The sequence below is a fragment of the Tursiops truncatus genome, chromosome 7 (assembly GCF_011762595.2).
Source record: "Tursiops truncatus isolate mTurTru1 chromosome 7, mTurTru1.mat.Y, whole genome shotgun sequence".
NCBI classification, from domain to species: Eukaryota; Metazoa; Chordata; class Mammalia; order Artiodactyla; family Delphinidae; genus Tursiops; species Tursiops truncatus.
The window spans coordinates 6,423,384-6,442,757 of record NC_047040.1 but is presented as its reverse complement, the minus strand read 5'-3'; the positions used below and the strand labels follow the sequence as shown (position 1 = coordinate 6,442,757).

The 19,374-nt window shown below is 49.9% G+C and overlaps 1 protein-coding gene across 4 annotated transcripts; it reads right to left on the bottom strand.

Moving 5' to 3' along the window:
• Window positions 1-248: 248 nt before the first annotated feature.
• HJURP (Holliday junction recognition protein) lies at window positions 249-16,993 on the bottom strand. 4 transcript variants are annotated; one of them, XM_033859492.2, is made up of 9 exons: window positions 16,845-16,993; window positions 16,569-16,635; window positions 14,084-14,139; window positions 10,583-10,676; window positions 8,272-8,336; window positions 6,989-7,081; window positions 5,437-5,515; window positions 1,557-3,151; window positions 249-384 (listed from the first exon to the last, which is right to left on the bottom strand). In XM_033859492.2, the coding sequence occupies exons 1-8, from the start codon at window positions 16,938-16,940 to the stop codon at window positions 1,578-1,580; spliced, it is 2,124 nt and encodes a 707-aa protein (XP_033715383.1). In that variant the 5' UTR covers window positions 16,941-16,993; the 3' UTR covers window positions 249-384; window positions 1,557-1,577. The 4 variants fall into 4 exon arrangements, with proteins under 4 accessions (XP_033715383.1, XP_033715384.1, XP_033715386.1 ...); XM_033859493.2 differs by lacking the exon at window positions 6,989-7,081; XM_033859495.2 differs by lacking the exons at window positions 14,084-14,139; window positions 16,845-16,993.
• Window positions 16,994-19,374: the final 2,381 nt, after the last annotated feature.

The window sequence follows — 19,374 nt, the reverse complement described above, 5'->3', positions numbered from 1 at the left end:
GGTTTCATAGCAAACGATTTCTCTAAGGAAATAGGAAATGTAAGGGAGGATTCTCTGGTCACATCTAAATGTAACAAAGAAAACATGAGAAAAATCAGCCTATAAAGAATAACATTAAAATTTTTAATTGGTCAACTTTATTCAAATAATTTCCAAGAACCCAGAGAGTCATCTCAACGGAACCAATTTCATAGAAATTTGCTTTGAAGGGCAGATAAGCAAAGCAAGTTGTCACATATTCTTGAGAATTTAAAAAAATACATAAAAATCAGAGAGGAAAGAGGGAATACTTCAGAATAACTTGGCAATAGATTTTCAGCTTTGAGGTTTTCTAACACGAAATCACTTTTCTCTTCCATCCTGAAAGATGTGTTGTTCTTTCCTCTAAAAAAAAAAAATGGATTTCAGTAGAATTCTATTTTAATTCCCATTGCCTGCCCTCAAAAGCTTAACTGTTGTATTCAACTCCATCGAATATATATAAATATTTGAGTCATTATAGAGAATGCTATGATGCTTAATAAATACCCAATGGAACGTAAAGGAAAAAAAGTAACGGTAACCCCTCAGGCAGGCAGTGCAAACTGGTGGTTAAGGCCACGGGCTTTCGAATCCTGGCCCAGCCATGCACTGCCTGTGTGGATTCATTTCCTTATTTATAAGAAGAAGAGCTAGCACTGCCTATTGGACAGAACCTATCTAATCAAAGTGTTCACATGGGGATTAAGGAAGGAAGGTGTGAAAAAGGGTTAACACGGCCTGGAGCACAGAGGTTAGCCCTTAAAATTCCTTGCGTTCACAGCTCATGCAGATTCGGTCCCTTTCCTCAAGAAATTTATAATGTTAAGTAGAGAAAGAAAAGAAAATACAGAAAAATGGTTAAGTATGTTTATATTGTAGTTCCAGAAGGAGCCGGCCAAACCAAACTCAGTCAGATCCCATCAGCCAGTGGACAAGTGACATGGACTCGGGATACATCGCCCAAATCCCTGCGTGCGACACGCTGAAATGCATGCTGGGAAAGCTGGCACCCACGTGAGAAAATTTAACCCCTCAGGGCGCCTTCCCTCTGGAGAAGATACAATGGTGCCTGCAGGGTAACGCTTCAGCTTAAGGCACCTGCACAAGCTAAACCGTGGCCAAGGCTGGGGAGCAGATGGGCTTCAGTGGGGAGGACAGGAGACCGTGGGCCGAGCAGCAGCGTGTGGTCCGGCCCCACACGTGTGTGGGATGCTGCTGGGGGTTCTCCAAGGGCTGACTCCTGCTCTGTCCCCAGGAGGGATCCAGAAGGGGTCAGAGTTGTCAATTCTAGATCAGTTTTGCCTGCAACAGCTACGTTCTGAGTGTGAGGTGAAGAGGCTGGAAGTGACAGTTTGACAAGGATGGCATAGTGTCTTAAGGGAAGCTTTTTAGAAACATCCCCTAAATGCATTCCAATAGAAAATGTGTAAAAATGCTGATTTTAGAGGAAGGGAAAGAATTTGGGAGAAAGTTCGGAAAATGAACACCTAAGGATCCTGTTGCAAAACACCCACATTCGACAAACAGAAACGTACCTTCTTCTCTTCCCAGGTGGCCTATACAGAGCCAGCCTCTTCCCCAGGCCTCGGGATGGCTCTGCCCACAGGTGAGAAATCCCAGGGTCCAGTCCACCGTCTGCACACCTGAGGGTCTGATAATCGGCGTCGCTTTGCGGGGACTTGGTGGCCCCAGCTGGCATCGAGAGCAAAACCTGTAGATGGAGGGGCCCGAATTGTGTTTGAGCCGAGGGGACTTTTAATGCTCTGCTGGGGTGATGATGACAAGCTTGGGGGGCCCTGGGAGCCAGAGTCTGGACGGAATTTTCCTGAGAAGTCTTCTTTTGGATACCGAACTCCCACACTTGCTTTATCTGGAGATGCTCTGGTACCTGAAGGCACCTGCGTCTGCTGAAGCGATTTTTGGCAGTACTTTTGATGAAGCTTGTCAAATTTTTCTTTAATGTCATCGTAACGATCCCTGGCACAGCCTGGAGGCTGTACCCTGGGTACTGAAATGGCTTTGTTGAGTGATACCGACTTCCTAAATCCTCCCAGATCATTTCCTTGACAAGCAAGGTCAGAGGTCTGCTCCGAGCGGCCCGGGCTACATGTGGAGTTGGTCTTTGAAAGGGAAGGGAAGGAGTCACTCTTTGGTGGGCAGCTACCCTCTCTGATAGATCCTTTGCCCAGGCTTTCAAAAGCCTCACTCAACCTCTTAGCTTTTGCTCTGCGGAGAGGGCTACTCGGCCTGTGGGCTTCTATGCCCTGGGGGCTCCCAGGGCTTGCTGGACCACCTCTGTACACATCCACAGCCGAGGAGCTGGGAAGGTAAGTCAGGCAGGGCTGCTTCCTAAGATTCGAGCAATATTCCTGATGAAGCTTGTCAAATCTGATTTCGATCTCCCTATAACGATTCCCTCCCTCGCCCGGCGGTACTCTGGGTCTAGAACCTATTTTTACAGGAGAAATCAACCAGTTTAATGTCATGAATCTATTTTCCTGATCAAGATGATACACTGCATTGGAGTCTAAGTAAGTCAATGAAGAATGATGCTTCTGAGGCGTTCTCGGAAGCTCCTTCCAATGTGAAGCGAATGCGTGGATCTGGGGTTGGTTTACTTCAAGAAAAGCCCTTCCCAGTTTTAAACCCGTCTTATGGCCAGAAACATCGAGTACGTTCTCGCGATCTCTTAACACTGCCACGTCCTTCGCAGGTTCGGAGCCGGGCGGACGTCTCTCCCGGGGGCTCCTCCGAGAGCGCCCGCCTCCTCTGCAGCTCGTTCTGTCCATTCTGCTCTTACACCTGTGCCTCCGCTTGGAGCTCCAGTGCTGGCGGATGAACGTCTTGGTGGAGATGACGCAGGAGGGCCTCACACCCAGCAGGCAGCTCATGGAGTGCAGCATGCCCGCGTACAGATCGCTGAGCGTCGCGTTGCAGATGTCCTCAGCCTCAGAGCATGGGCCGCTCGAGAAGCTGCTGCCACCGGTCCCTCCCTGTAAGGAGATGCCATCACCCCTCGGCACCAGGGCCAGGTCTGCTGAGCTAGAGTGCAAAGCATCACCCTCTCTGGGCAATGAAGTTGGCTGAAATGGGCCACCGGGACTCTCTTCAGAGTTGCCACCGTAGTATCCTGGAGAAACACACACACAAGGCAAAGGCACGTTAACCATTTAAAACCGACCACATGCAGAGATCAGGGAACCGAAGGCTGGATGGGGACCAGGGTTTTTACTTTTTTTAAATTATTATTTTTAATTGAGATATAACATTATGTTAGTTTCAGGAGTATAACATAACATTGTGAGTTCTTTTTTTTTTTTTTTTTTTTTTGCGGTAAGCGGGCCTCTCACTGTTGTGGCCTCTCCCGTTGCAGAGCACAGGCTCCGGACGCGCAGGCTCAGCGGCCATGGCTCACGGGCCTAGCTGCTCCGCGGCATGTGGGATCTTCCCGGCCCGGGGCACGAACCTGCGTCCCCTGCATCGGCAGGCGGACTCTCAACCACCGCGCCACCAGGGAAGCCCTGTGAGTTCTTTTTAAGCAATATGAAAAACAAAAGCAAAAGAAAAATTCAGAAATATTTGGGAATAGACTCTTCTCAGAGATTTCTTTCTAGCTACCAAAACAATTTACTCTCCACTGACCTTCCTAAAAGGAGTCTTCCTTCCCTGTGTGATGGTTTGGAAATCGGTTGCCTTGTCAAAGATTAATTAGAAACCAGAAAATAATGACCCTGTTTGCCTACAGGGCTGGGTGGGGAAGGGAGAAGCCTCCTGAACACACCTCTTCACACGGCTTTGACTTTTGCATCATGTTAAATGTTTTACATATTAGAAAAGTAAAATTAAACCAACAAAGATGGGGATAACTCTAAAACTGAATACAGACAGGGAACATGACCGTGACTGTACGTCAGACTGACAACAACCGAAAGAGAAAACAGAATCCAAATAACTCTGAACGCGCTCCCTCAGTGGGATGTTATCTGAGGATGACAGTGCTGCTTGGAGATCTGGAACCTTCTTCAGCACATTGTTGAGCAGAGTGGTACCAGGTGCTGTGATTCTGAGGCCACTTTGTGCTGCACGACTGGCCAAATGAGCCTCGTTGTTAAGGAGGAGCCAGCGGGGGCTGGGGGAAAACGCTGGAATCAGGGTGGGGGAGGAAGAGCTCAAAACCCCACGGGGACAGGTCGGAGGACGCAGAAGCCAGCACGGAAGGGGCTCCTCCAGGCTTAACGGGTGATGAAAACTGACAACAGATTCTTATGTGAATTAAAAAAAAAAAAAGAGTCCATGAGTTCTTACTGATTCTGGAAAAGTTAAATAAAGAAAAAGCATGTTGGGGAGGATAAAGGAAGGGAAAAAAAGAAATGGAAGGGAGACAGCTCAGACTTCTTTATACAAGAATGCCAACGAATGCAGGCAGGGGGAAGGGCAGAACCAGAAAAGGCCTGTGTTCGGCCCCAGCTCAGGCAACGGTCATGGCGAGATGCTAAAAACCATGGGGTGCGAGGGTTCTGGGGAAAAGGCTACGAGGCAACTTCAAGGGGTCATCCACAGATGATTCCAAGGATAAGAGGCACTTCTGCAGTGAGAAAACTGGTGGGGCCTCCGCCTCAACTGTGCAACCAGACTCAAGTCACCAACAATGGGACAGGCTGACAGGACGTCCCGAGAGGACAAAAACGCCACCTGTGTAGTATTTTTGCGAAAAATGTTTAACATAAACTTAACCACATATAAGTTCAAATTGAAGGACATTCTGCAAATCTACTAGAGGCCAGGATTATTCAAGAAAGTCAGTGATGGCAAAGATGACGATGGTGACAACGGCAAGGCCGAGGGGCCCTTCTGGACTGAAGGAGACAGTCAGCACGACAGGTGGTGCCCCAGTGGGTCCTGAGCTGGTTCAACAAACAAAAAAGGCTGCAAATGACAACAATGGCACAACTGGGTAAAACCGTATCGTGTCACTGTGACATTTCAATGTGTGCCAAGTTTAATGTGGTTCTGAGGGGACTCAGCCTGTTCTTCGGAGACACTGGAGCATTTAGGGATGGTATATACACGAACGCAAATACATACACACACGTGTACGTGCGTGTATGTCGGGAGTGATGGAGCAAACGTGACACAATGTGAATTGCTAAATGTAGGGAAAGGATGTTTATTGTATGAGTCCTACATTTCTGGAGATTCAAAAATTTTCAAAATGCTAAGTTGGGATAAAGAGCTAATTAGCAATTAGCATGCGAGTCCCAGAAGGAAGGAGCACTTTGTTTCTTAACACGTAATAATTTACCTATGACGTGCACATGTCTCTCACAGTTCGTGGTGATGAAACATGCCCAGCGCAGGGCGCCGTGGCTCTACCACAAGTGAATGGTCCGTGCAAAGTTTCTACATCACACTCACCTCGGGCAGGCCTGGCGGGCGAGGCCAATGAAGGGACCAGGGTCGTACGGGTGTCCTTTCCCTCTCCATAACTGGCACCCTAAAATCAAAGCAGATGACTTTAACAAAGGAGTTGTCAGGTGTCGGCTCGGGCTTCCTGCCCCAACTGCTCTCCCAACCACTGACGGCGCATCCGTTTGCGGCTGCAGTGGTGACACGTGCGACCATGATGACAGACAGCGGCCGGCTGGGCCTCCAGCAGTGGTGGGAAGAGCTGTCTTAGCAAGATCCAGGAGCTCTGCCCCCATGGCCTCCAGGTATCGCCCCCTGCCGCCCAAGGGCCACCACTGCCCCACGTCTGCCAGAATCTCTCTCGGGAGGTCTGGCGGCGTTTCCTCCTCCACCGTTATCCTCTGACAGCAAGGACGGCCGGTCCAGGTGGATGGAGGGAAGAAGAACCTGTTGCTGGGACAACGGAGCTGGTCCCGGCCCTGGCCTCCTTCCCCGACTGGCAGGGCGACCAAAAGGCCACGCTTGCCGCTTCCAGACAAAGGAAAAAGGCGTTTCCCGGACATCCGCTCGTTCAGATACAGGCTTCTCACTGTCAGCAGCAGCGTAAGAAAACATCCATGCTCCTGTTAAGTTGGCTGCCTCTGAGATGAATTATTTATTCCAGAACACATACTTCCTAGTTATTTGGTATTAAAATGTCCTTTGGGGGCTTCCCTGGTGGCACAGTGGTTGAGAGTCTGCTTGCCAATGCAGAGGACACGGGTTCGAGCCCTGGTCTGGGAGGATCCCACATGCCACGGGGCAACTGGGCCCGTGAGCCACAACTACTGAGCCTGCGCATCTGGAGCCTGTGCTCTGCAACAAGAGAGGCCGCGATAGTGAGAGGCCCGCGCACCGCCATGAAGCGTGGCCCCCGCTTGCCACAACTAGAGAAAGCCCTCGCACAGACACGAAGACCCATCACAGCCAAAACACAAATAAATTAATTTAAAAAAATGTCCTTTGTTTTAGGAGATGAGACTGACAGGACTTGGAAAACTAAAGAGTTGGCATCCTTGTGTGAACTCCATATTTAGCCTTTTGCTCTCCTTCAGGCAAAGCTCTAGGAAACTGTCTGCCAGGCCTGGGAGAGGGGCTGATGAGCTGCCCACCTCCCACGGGGTCCACCGCAGCCCCCGATCTCGCCAACATCACCGCCGAAGCAGGCAGAACAGGTGCCCTGTGGCCCGTGGCAGCCCCGGTCACGGCAGGGAAGGAGGGAGGTGGGCGCTACAGCTTCCCTAATTCTGCGGCTTAAAAGCCCTCTGCCTGAGGGTGGGGGCCCTACTAGAGCCTGTGAGCTGCCCAGAGCATAGCGGGCAGCCGATCCCGCTGCCCGAGGGTCCCAGAGTGTCTACTCAGGAAGAGCGGCAACTGGGGAGCCTGTGAGCGAAACGGTTTGGAAGCAGCCGTTGAAATGCTCTCTGCAGGCTCTGTAGCGAGTGAACAAGACGAGATGACACCTCAGTGTGTCTCTAGTTCATGGTTTACTTATATGAAGACACGCCCTAGGAAACATTACCTCCAAACACCCTTCATCCTGCAGCAGGATATCCACTTGTGTCAAGTACTTCCTCCTTAGCTCATTTTTCAATGGGCTCCAGGGCACTGCAGGCTGACACCAAAGAGAAGTCAGTATTCGTAAGAGCTGCTGGGTACGGCCGAGCTCTGGGATCCTGGGACACACTGGCAAGCCCGTTAGTGTACATGTCTTTAAATGAAGTTCCTCGAAGTCACTTCTTTACCTCCTACTGTTAGCAGCACAAAGTGGTCCAGCACCCTCTGAAAATCTACCTGACCCTGGAATCCGACTTTAGGGAACTGACCCAATGGTAACAATCCGAAAGAAAATAGAAAGACAAAACATACCAGTTTGGAGAGGTTTATGACAATATTACTAGAACAAGAGAAAAAAAGAAACAATATTCTTCGGCGAGTTTAGGACACAACTACTGGAATTGACCCCAGTTGGTATGTTTCTAAGAAAAGAAGTTCAGTGGCCAACTCAGGGGACAGGAACCCTTGCCTCTCCTATCCCTCACCTGCCATACACTGGAAATGGGGGGCCTCAGCCTCCACTGTGCACCCCGGTGGGGCTTAGTCAGGGCCTGGGGCTGCAGACTGGGGGGACACAGGAACACACCGGGGAATGGCCGACACCTTGGCCCTTTACTGTCAGGGCCGCCTGCTCCCCTTCACTGCCACCCCGACACAACACCTCACAACGCACCCCTTTCCTCCCCCAGGGCCACCACCTAATTCTAGGTAGACACTACAAGTCACACACGGGTGTGTGGGCAAACCTCTGTACAAAAGTAGTGCTTTTAGAGGAAAACCACATGCCAGCTGTTCTGGCATCTGACCCAGGGGTGAGGTCAGAGGCTCGGGTGGATTCCGTCCTGTGTGTTCCCGTCCATCCCGAGTGCTGACCTGGAAACGCTCCCCAGAGCACCTCCCTTATGACACCGTCTCTATGGGGAAAGACCGACTCAGAACCCAACTTTCTACACCGTGAGGTCGGTCAAGGCCCAGGGCACACCGGGATTGTTCTATTTGCAGAGGGAACGTCACCCAACATTTACGTAAGTTCAGTAAATCAGGCTTGAACTGGGGCAGTACGTGCTGAACCGAGAAGGGGTGACTTGCTACCTTAGGGGATCTGAACGTGGGGACAGAGACTTGAGGGGTGATGTCAGCAAAGAGTGAGCCTCAGAAGGGCACTTACAGGAAGATGCAGGTCATGAGAATGTGTACTTGGTCCCCAAGCCTCAACTCTGTCCCTTCATTACAAAAGACAGGTCTTACCATCAAGTTACCAGCAACCACATCTTCTTGGAATAAAGTTGTATCAGTGTCACTGCTTACTGAATCTAAAAGCAAAGGAAATTTCCATCAGAATTTTTAAAGAAAGCTTGCATTTTTCTCTCGAGGATAGTTTTTGCACTGCTTGAGTACACCTTACAGTGAAAACTCCTATTGCTTCAAGTGGCCCCCTTTAATAGGACGTGGCCATCTGTCGCCATGCAGAGAAACCATCAGAACAGGAACACGCCCAGAGTCGGGGAGACGCGGGAAAGCAACTTCTGTATCACCTCTGGCTCTTTCCATGGCCTCCGATCCTGGAAGCTGAGTCCCTCTAGGCCAGCACTGTCCAGTAGAACCTTCTGTGATGGCGGAAGGTCCCCCAGCTGCTGTCCAGGATGTTAGCCACTAGCCACACGTGTCTGTTGAACACGTGGAATGCAGGTAGGGAGGCTACTGAACTGAATTTTAAACTTCACTTAATTTTCAGTGAATCTGAATAGTCACAGGTGGCTAGTGGTTACCACACTGGACAGTTCAGCTCAAGAACTATTTCTACTGATTTCAAGCAGTGCAGGAAATTCACGGACCCAAGGCTTTATGGAGTTAAAATTCAGATTGATACAAATAACACCCATGAGTAAACATCTCCATCAAGTTCTTTCTAGTTCTGATCCGAAAGACCACCGGTTTCCCCTTTAGGACTCCACCCATATTTCTGACTGCCCAGTGCGGGCAAGGGCCTGGGCAGGGCGGCCAAAGGCTGCAGAAAGGCCAGTCCCACAGGACATGGGTGTTCAAGAACAATTACAGAGTCTGTAATTACTCAGCTGGTTAGCTGCCACAAGGGGAAGAGCCAGGTGTGGAGCACACAGGTAAAAGTGGGAGTCTGCTCCGATCTGGGTACCAGGGGGCTTCCACGGGGCAGCGAAAAGACAGTGGGCAGGTCAGGCATGGTCTGAACTCTTTTCACTTTCAGAGGAATGGGCAGCCATTGCAGTGCTTTGAACAGAGAAGTCACGTGACCAGATTCGCACGTTTAAAGGTGTCAGCGGGGTGGAGGCCAGGTGGAGACAGGAGCTGGCACCGTGGGGGCATGGGGCAGAGCGGCAAGAGAGACGGTGGTGGCAAAGGCACGGGACAGCGCTGTCTCAGGTATGAGGAAGAGGGAGGGGCTGAGGCCAAGAGGATGCTGGGTTTCTGGCTCATTCTACAGGGAAGACGGTGGTGGCCTTGTCCTGAGGACAGGTCTGTTGGGTTGGCTTTTTGAGCTGAGATATGCAGAGTGCAGACAAGAGTTCAAGGAGAGAGGCCGCTGGCAATAAACACACCCAGAGGGGGTCTGGGCACGGGATTCCACTGGAGTGAGGGAAAAAGATGCCAACTCTCGGGAAAGGGCACCAGCGAAGGTGGGAGGTGGGACGATAGAGGGGCTGACAGGAGGGAGAAAGCCCGGGGAGCTCAGGGGCACTGAGGTCACGGCCAGACTTTCCAGAAGCTTTGAATGCTACTGAGAGGACAACAGGATAAAAATCAAAGAATGCCAACCGGATTCAGCCACGGGGCCGCCGGGAGCCTCACCACAAGGTGTGCTTTTGAACCGGAGCCAGAAGCCAGAAGGGGACCAGCTGAGGCGTGCACGGGGGCAAGAACACCAGAGGCGGTGAAACGGGCCACTGGTACAGACTGGGTTGTGAAGGGAAGGTGAACACAGGGAGGCAGCTAGAAAGGGGCCCGAGACGGGAGATACGAATTCTGTTCTGTGTGTTCAAGGTGAGAGCTGATGGGATGTACCCAGGGTAGAGGGAGAGGCTGGGACAGAAAGAAAGATGATGGGTGGATTTCTGAGAAAACAGACTGGGCCAGGGGCTCAGCAGCACGGCTAGCCTGAGGAAGGGAAAGGAGGCCCCACGGAAACAGGAAGCGGGAGAAAGGATGCCTGCAGGGCGCTTAGGAGTTAGTGGTCCATGACACCAGCCCGCAAGGGCACATCAAAGTCTTACTGTTAATAAATTCTTGAGATTAATCTTTTTTTTTTGGCAAAAGGTCAAAACAAAACAAAATGGGTGGGTGGGGGTGAGGGCTTTATTATTCTAGAATATTCGAGTACCGTTTATGTGTCAAGTACCACAATGTAACCGTGAGCGAGACAGCCCCTTAGAAGAGCTTAGAAAGAAGTAACAGGGTACTTTCAAATGTTTTAGTTTTTAAAATACACCTTGGAGAAAGTCAGAGTGAGGGATCTAGACTTGAAACGTTCTGACAAAAAACCCATGTCCCTCCGGACCTGGCTTTCTAGTGCCAGGACACTCACCCTCAACTTGTGTGCAGGGCAAGGGAAGCTCATGACCTCCAGCTGGGACTCGCGTGGATCCATCTGTCCTGTCGTCAGTCTTCACCGGGGAGCCCTTGAAGTCGATAAGATACGCTTGATTCGGTCATAACACATTTCAAAGCCACTGTCAAGTAACACACCGACAATCCTTCCTCTTCCTTTAGCGTATGAGAGAACAGGAAGTTTCCTGGGGCTTCTCTTCTAGAATATTATGGTACAAAAGGCCTCAAAACTCCTAGCAGATAGAGAAGCTTTCCCTTGGAAAAAGAACAGAGCTTTCTTCCTCTGGCCGTGCCAAGGGCTGCTGCCTCAGAAACCACTTGGATGGTAAGTGATGGAGCAGGGAAAGTGGGGAAACAGGGGCACGGAGTGGACAGGCCCAGGACGCCCTGGCCTGGAGGCGAGCACAGGGCCAAGGCCAAAACGAAACAGAATACAACTGTCACCATATCCTCAGGTAGAATCCGGAAATTCCAGAGGCCCCTGGGGGACTTTCTGTGACTCTTTTATCTTAACAGTGAATTTATCTCCATGTCACGAGACCCACAATTCCTTTAAAAGCCTCAGCATGTGGTGGGACCCCGGCTTGGGGAGCCACTTTCAACCTGAGCTCTGGCCACGGGGCGGTCAGCTGTCCTGACCAGGGCTCAGCCCACAGGGCAGTCAGTGGGCCGCCCCCGAGGAGGCCGTGCTTCCCTCTCTAGAGCCTCAACTGCACAACTGGCCTCTCTAACAACCATAACGAATGCCATGGATGGGCTCTCATTAGGGAAACTGGAGAATTCAAGATGCCAGATTGGCTAAAATATTTTTAGGACCACCCCAGGCTTGCAAGAACAGGAGTGAGAACGTGGTGAGGCCTGTCCCTTTCGGGGCAGTGCCCAGGCATCATCTCCTAGGTGTCTGTGAATCCTGCCTGGGGGATGTCACCACCTCTGCCTGGGGGAGCTGGGATGGGGCAGAGTGTCCGGAGCTGTTTTGTGTCTGGAGGCATCACAGAACTTGGCCTGAGAATCACGGGGAAGCAGCCAATCGGCACCAGCGTCTAACTACAGGCAGCTCTGGGGTCGGAAAGAGAACCCAGGCCATGTGATAGGACAAACCCTTGAGTCAATGCACAGCCCACGGGGCCTACTGCCTCCACAGCCCCAGGGCAGGCAGCAGGTGGTGACCTGAGTGAGGCTGTACATCTGAGTTGTCATCACAGACCACGCCCAGTTTTCTAATCCCAGGAAAGGGGCTTAAGATTCCGTAGATTCCAGGGAGGGCTCCTCCTAATTTTAAGTAAAAACATTAAATAAATGTCCAGATGAGAACTCTTTGCCACCAAGACCATTCAAGCACTGGCTGATCAGTGGGTACCATTATTATGTATAATTTAAAGAATGCATATCCTTTGACATAATGATCCCACTTCTTGGCATTTACTGAACAGGGGTGACAGCACTGGGAAGAGATAAGAACGGTTCTCTGTCTCTGTATATAATAGGGGTCTAAATAAAGTTTTATTGGAACATAGCTGTACCTGTCTGTTCACCTATTGTCCTTGGCTGCTTTCCCCTTACGATGCAGAGCTGAGTGGCTGCAGCAGAGACCCCATGGGCAGCAAAGCCTAAAATATTTATCATGTAGACCGGCGGTCCCCGACCTTTTTGGCACCAGGGACCGGTTTCGTGGAAGACAATTTTTCCATGGACTGGGGCAGGAGGGGTGGGGGGTGGGGGTGGGGGGATGGTTTGGGGATGATTCAAGTGTATTACATTTATCGTGCACTTTATTTCTATTATTACATTGCAATATACAATGAAATAATTATACAACTCACCATAATGCAGAATCAGTGGGAGCCCTGAGCTTGTTTTCCTGCAACTAGATGGTCCCATCTGGGGGTGATGGGAGACAGTGACACTTGAAGTGTGTTGCTTATGTCCAGTCTAGTCCATAAGATGCAGCTTAATTGTCACTTGTCACTCACTGATAGGGTTTTGATATGAGTCTGCAAGCAACTGATTTATTATGGTCTCTGTGCCGTCAAACCTCTCTGCTAATGAAAATTTGGATTTGCAGCCGCTCCCCAGCGCTAGCATGACCGCCTCAGCTCCACCTCAGATCATCAGGCATTAGATTCTCATGAGGAGCGTGCAACCTAGATCCTCGCATGTGCAGTTCACAGTAGGGTTTGCGCTCCTATGAGAATCTAATGCCGCCGTTGATCTGACAGGAGGCAGAGCTCAGGCAGTAATGTGAGCAATGGGGAGCGGCTGTAAATACAGGTGAAGCTTCGCTGGCTGGCCTGCCGCTCACCTCCTGCTGTGCGGCTGGTAGGGTCCATGGCCCAGGGGTTGGGGACCCCTGATCTAGACTTTTGCAGGAAAAGAGCGCTGATCCTGACTTATAATAAAGGAAAGTGAAAATAGCTAAATGACTAGCAATGAGAGAGCAGGTTTACTTTTAAAAAGGAGATTGAATTATACAACAGATGACAAAGAGGAGTTTTCACAAGATGTATCAAGTGGAAAAAAGAGGGTAAAAAAAAGTGTATTTAAAAGAAAAAAGGGGATAAAGAAATGTGTATTTATAAATACATATACAGGTGTCACAGTATACTAAAATATTATTATTATTAGTGACTATCTCTTATCTCTGCATATACAAGTCAGGTTAATTTTCAGTAGTTATATGTATTTCTAACATTTCTATGACTAAATGTATTATGTGTTAAAATAACCAATCAGGAGGAAATTTGATTTCAGATTTGCTGTTAATTGTTATGTAACCCTAATGCTGATGTTTTCATTCTTGGGCACCGGCTCCCCACCTGGCCACGAGGAAGCACCACATGGTGAGAAGTGGTGATTAAGAAGATACCAGACATCCTTACAAAAGTCACTGCCACAAAAAATCAAGACGCCCTGGGTCTCACAGTAGGAAGGCCCCTCCCATGAAGGTAACAGATCACATAGCTGCTGTGTCCATGGATAAACTCGGGAAAAACACACCTGGGTTTTAAAAGGTAGTGAACGGCACAGGGCACCCTCTCCCTAATCTCTTGCTCCTTTCAGAAGAGGGAAAGATGCCTTTTTGCTTCCCGGAAGGACCTGGATTTGGTCTTTCCTGTACGGACCCGGCAAAGCAAGCTGGTAGCTGTGGCTGCAGCTGGGGTGGGGGAGGTCTATCCAGCTGGCTCCACCTTACAGGTGGGTTCCAGTTGTCAGAGCCCCTTGGTCCATGGCAGGGGAAACACAGGGGGATGCAAGGGGCAAGAGCATCACAAGCTCCTACCTGCATTTGACAAGCAGCAGAAGACATGCGTCTCAGTAAATCCTTACACACAAGAAAACAGGGCGGTTAGGGTGAGAAAACTGTGGAACGACACCCTGCAGTGGCCCCTGTGCGCAGTTCCAGCTCATCTCCACCTTTATGCACATCAACCTTCCTCCACGGCAAGGCATGGTGGCAATAAAATTTGACATTGAATACCTGGATTTGTCCCGTATTTCTTTCCTTTATTAATCTTCCTCCCCAAATTCGCAATCCTTAAGAAAAGAAATAAAAATGACTACTTAAGTAATCATGAACACTGAGTTTCTGTTCAATCTGAATTCAAAGAAAACCAAAGTGACAGGCAACAGCAAGATCTAATATAACCAAGACATAACCCAGCCACATTCCTGATATTCTGCTGTTTCTCGTCTTTGTGAGGTTGAAGGTTTTTCAAAAATCAACACTAGACAAAAATCTGTCATTAATGAAAATCTCTCCTACCTAGTAGGTAGCAAGCAGCTCATTGAACCCAGCATTAAAGCCACAAGTTAAATGGAAACAACGAACGTATGTATGCCAAGTACTGTCCTCAAAATGCATACACTGAGAGTAATCCATACACTACAGAGAGAGAGATCACTTTTCGAGGGCAACCTCTCTACCCCACGTACCATGCAAGTGCTTTCTCAGGACAATGTACACGTTACAGAGCAAGCCCTCGGCACAGGGGGTAAACACTGAGCTTTGGAGTCCTGCGCTTACTAGCTAGCAGGATCTGGGCAAGATACTCAATCTCTCCCTAAACCTCCGTTGGCTCCCAGGTAAATTCAATCATTGGGTTGCGAGGCTTGAGATGGTGGTTGATGATGGTAACAGCAGCAATAATTACACGGTGCTTACTCTTCCAGGCTCCAGTCTATCCCTTTCCAAGTACACCTCATTTACAACTCACTGACATATAACTCGTATGGTACTCTTAATTCCTTTTGGATAGATACTCACCAAGTTCACTGTACAGATGGGGACAGCGGCAAGGAGAAGGTGAAATAACCAGCCCAGGTCATTTGCCCATGTGGTGAGGCCAGGCTGTAAACCCAGGGGAGTGACTCTCTGGGGTCCTGACCACTGAGCAGTGTGGCCTTTCCAGAACAGAGCGACGCTTGAACAGAGGCGCTTGGAGTCAAACCAAAGCTTTGCCACTTTGGCTAAGTGCCACAGGCAAGTTCCTTAACTTCTCTCTGCTGTATCCTCTGCTATGAAACACTGATGATTCTAACAGTGCCCACCTCGCAGGGTGTTGAGAAACCTGAGACTCTTAGAAGCACAGGTATATGCTTAGCTGTCAACATGTGAATGACTCTTACTCACCTGCTGTCTTCACCATAATCAGTGTGGTTGTTAGCTCCAATCTACCCCCTATGGTTTTGCCTTAAATTGCAGGAATTCACCCTGTAAGAGTGGCCAGCTAGCATTTAATCAAAAAGTCCACTTCCTAACTGAGTGCCTCTCCAGGGGAAGCTACAGGTCTAGGGAGCTGCACTCCCATCAGCTAGAAATTTGTTAGCACACAGACCCACCGAATCCACATCCAGCATTGCTGTCAGTGGCTCCAGGAATCTGTTTCCACAAGCTCTTCAGCAGGTCTTCCACATGCTAAAGTGTTTGATGCTTGACTACTGTTCTCATCAAACTGGAGTCTGAAATGAGTTTTCACTGGTGAAATTAGTGGTGTTCAAGATATGTGAACTGACCAAAACATTCCAGACACTGCCCATCCTTGCATGAAGAGGCCATGAGAACACTGTGAAGCCCGTTGACAGCACCCTTAGGAATGATTCCTACACACTCCTGAGTCCTGCATCCCGGTTAGACTTGTCACCACCTGACAGAGGCCAGAGTAACAGAAACCTACTACTGGAATACCTTAGCTTCTGCCTGAATAAATTTTTCACCCAGGGCATGGCTAGGCCAGCTGGAAAAGCAGAGATAGGATTTCATTTAATTACAAACTGTTTTGTGTCTGTCTGTCTGGTGCACAGCAGAACCGGGTCTGAGACTCACTTTCCTTAGTAGGTAATACTGAGTTGGAATGAGGCTGAATGGCAGGCACTGACCTCACCCAGTGCAAACTTTCTCCAGCTATTTACCAAAGAGAATCCATGAGATTTAAGTCAGTTTGCAGCACCAACCATTCAACAGAATGGGTCCTTCTCCTTAGATTCAGGTCAAATTCCAAAGTACTCAGAACGTCAAGTAACAGTCAATACGAGTGTTTACTAGTGCCAGGCACTGTTCCAAGAGCTTCGTCTTCTGTAACTGTCACAATCTCCACGCCAAGTAAATATTATTGTCATCATCTTTCCATTTTACAGGTGAAGAAACTGAGTCACAGCCTGGCTAAAGCAATGGGCCCAAGCTGACATGGCTATTAGACAGCCAGCGGGGATGCCAACCCAGGCGGGGACATTTTTAATGAGGATGCATCTATGTGTCATCAGAATTCTGTTTTAATAAGTAATTCTGTTGGAAATAAGTAATTTAAGTAATTTATACGTTCAGGGGAACTAGTGACGGTTTAGTACCTACTAGGTGAACAAGGTTTATTTTCAAGGGAGCAGGGACAGCATTTCAAACTCTAGTAGGACACTATTCTAGTTACACTCTTAACCGTAAATATTCAGAAAGGGGGGCTGACTCGTACCCTGGGGCGTCTCGTAGGTCAGCGTGGACATCTGCACCACCGGGGCGTCCTCGAAGGGCTGGTTGTACTGCGGGAGAGGAAGGGGCATCCCGTCAGATCGGAGGGCCGAGGGGAACCCCTGACCCGCGCTGAGAAGGCGCCAGCGCGAGGCTGCAAGTCTCGGGGGTCCTGAACCCCCGTCTCTGCCCCCCAGTCCCCAACCCTGCCTCCTCCTCCCGCCCCTACTCCTTCTCCTTCCGTCCCGCTCCCCCTCCCCTCCAGCGGGGGGAGCCGCACCTTCTCTATCAGCTGCTGCATGCGCCTCTGGAAGCGGCGGCGGCTGTCCCTGAGCTTCTGCAGCAGCGCGTCCTCTCCCAGAACCTCGCCCTCCATGGCTCGCAGACAGCCAAATGCCTACTTCGACGGGAAGCCGGACAGGGGACTGCTCTCCGCGCCGCGGTTCAAATAGCGACTCCCGCCCTTCCGGCCCGCCCCTCCGGTTTCCCATTGGCTGTCTCGGAAAGGCCGGGCGCCGATTGGGCCTTTCAAACAGGTTGTCGCAGCTTTCTCCCAGCCAATCCTTTTCCGAGATTCCGACCCCGCCCTGCCCGGGGCGCGCGCACTGAGCGGAAAGGGGAGGCGGGGATCCGCCGCCTAACGCTGGGAGGTCGTTGGCGTGACCTTGCCTGCGCACGTCCAGTGCTTGTTAATCAACAGGACCACACGAGTATGATTTCCCCTGTCGTGCACCGGAGATGTCCAGGTGACTTGCGCTGGGACTCGCCGCCGGTGGGGGGCAGCCCCTAACCTGAATGTCGCCCTGAGGCCTGCCCCGGGCCGGCTTTCTCGCCCAGGCCGCCTCTGGTCTCCGCGCAGTTACGAGAGCGGAGAGCCGAGAAAGACATCACGGAATAACGAATACGAAAGGAGGCAGGAAAGTGAACATGCATTTAGAAAGGAGCAATACGATAAACGTCACTGAATCCAGGAAAATATAATACTGTATTTTTTTTTTTTTTTTTTTGCGGTACGCGGGCCTCTCACTGTTGTAGCCTCTCCCGTGGCGGAGCACAGGCTCCGGACGCGCAGGCTCAGCGGCCATGGCTCACGGGCCCAGCCGTTCGGACTCTCAACCACTGCGCCACCAGGGAAGCCCATAATACGGTATTTTTATTAACCTCCTGGCACACCTTTTTCGTACCTAATTTTTATTGCATACTCGGCTCCATTGGTATTAATTTTGTAATATTTTCTCTAGAGAATGGATGATTCAGCATCATCACTGAGCCGTATTTATGTGCTTGTGCGGTTACCACAATGTGTGATAAAAAATGAGTATAACTTTGAGCATGATTAGGACCCTTAGATGGGGCTCTTCACCTCCTCTCAGCCCGCACCCCAATCCTATCATGCGATCCAGCAGAAATTAGGGGAGAAGGGGGGTGTTAGAACATCAGGGCTCATGTAGGAAATTTATTGTGATGGACACAGAGATGCTGCCTAATTCCCAGGCCACCCTCAGGCCGCAGCTGCCGGGAGGGCTTCTCCCCCTGCGCCTTCTGCTGTCGGCCTCTTCAAGGAGTGCCTCGGTTGTAGAGAGCTCCTCACCCACGATCCTGCAACCCCAGGGTGGCCCAAATCCAACGACAGATCCAGGTGGGAACCTGAAGCCCTGGCCGTTTCAGCCAGTGAAGGACAATCTAATGGGCACCCAGTCTTTCCCTTCCTTTCACAGCCGCCAATCTGAAGGGCATTCCCTAATAATAAACATCCTGCATGGTAACTCCGTCCCCCTGTCTGCTCCCTGGAGAATCCCACCTGTAACAAAGGACCTTGCTGCAAGTGGCCGCTGAATCCACACATCCCATTTGTAACTTTCCCAGTTGTCACAAGTAGGCTCAGTTTTCTGTCTCCTCCTCCCTTGGGGGCGCTCATAAATTTAGCGTGCTGTTCCCTAGACTCTGTTTCCATATACGTTAGTTTCAAACACTTAACTCATCTCATTTAGAGACTTGGGACGTCCAAATTGACCTCTCCTAGGGCTTGGTCCCCACTCCTAGGACACCACTCCCAGGTTTCAGGGCATCCTTCCCTCACTTCACTGACTCTCCGAGGGTCTGCTCTACCCCAGGGGCTCATGGATAGGTTCATGGAAACGATTTCTCAAGTTCACGTCTTTAACTGAAGGTCCAGAAACATACCCACTTTTTTATTTTATTTTATTTTATTTATGTTTTTATACAGCAGATTCTTATTAGTTATCTATTTTATACATATTAGCGTGTACATGTCAATCCCAATCTCCCAATTCATCCCCCCATCTCCCGGGCACTTCCCCCCGCTGTGGTGTCCATACGTTTGTTCTCTAATTCTGTGTCTCTATTTCTGCCCTGCAAACCAGTTCATCTGTACCATTTTTCTAGGTTCCACATATATGCGTTAATATACGATATTCGTTTCTCTCCTTCTGACCCACTTCACTCTGTATGACAGTCTCTAGATCCATCCATGTCTCTACAAATGACTCAATTTAATACCTTTTTATGGCTGAGTAATATTCCATTGTATATATGTACCACATCTTCCCTATCCATTCAGCTGCTGATGGGCATTTAGGTTGCTTCCATGTCCTGGCCATTGTAAATAGTGCTGCAATGAACATTGGGGTGCATGTGTCTTTTTGAATTAACATACCCACTTTGGCCACTCCCCTCTGAAACAGCTAAAGCCCGTGCATTGGCCCGCTGGTCTCCCAGTCCTTTCTGACCAGCTTTCCCCATGCCATGGTCCAAAGTAGTGGCCCAGCTCAGGAAGAAGGAGCCGAGAA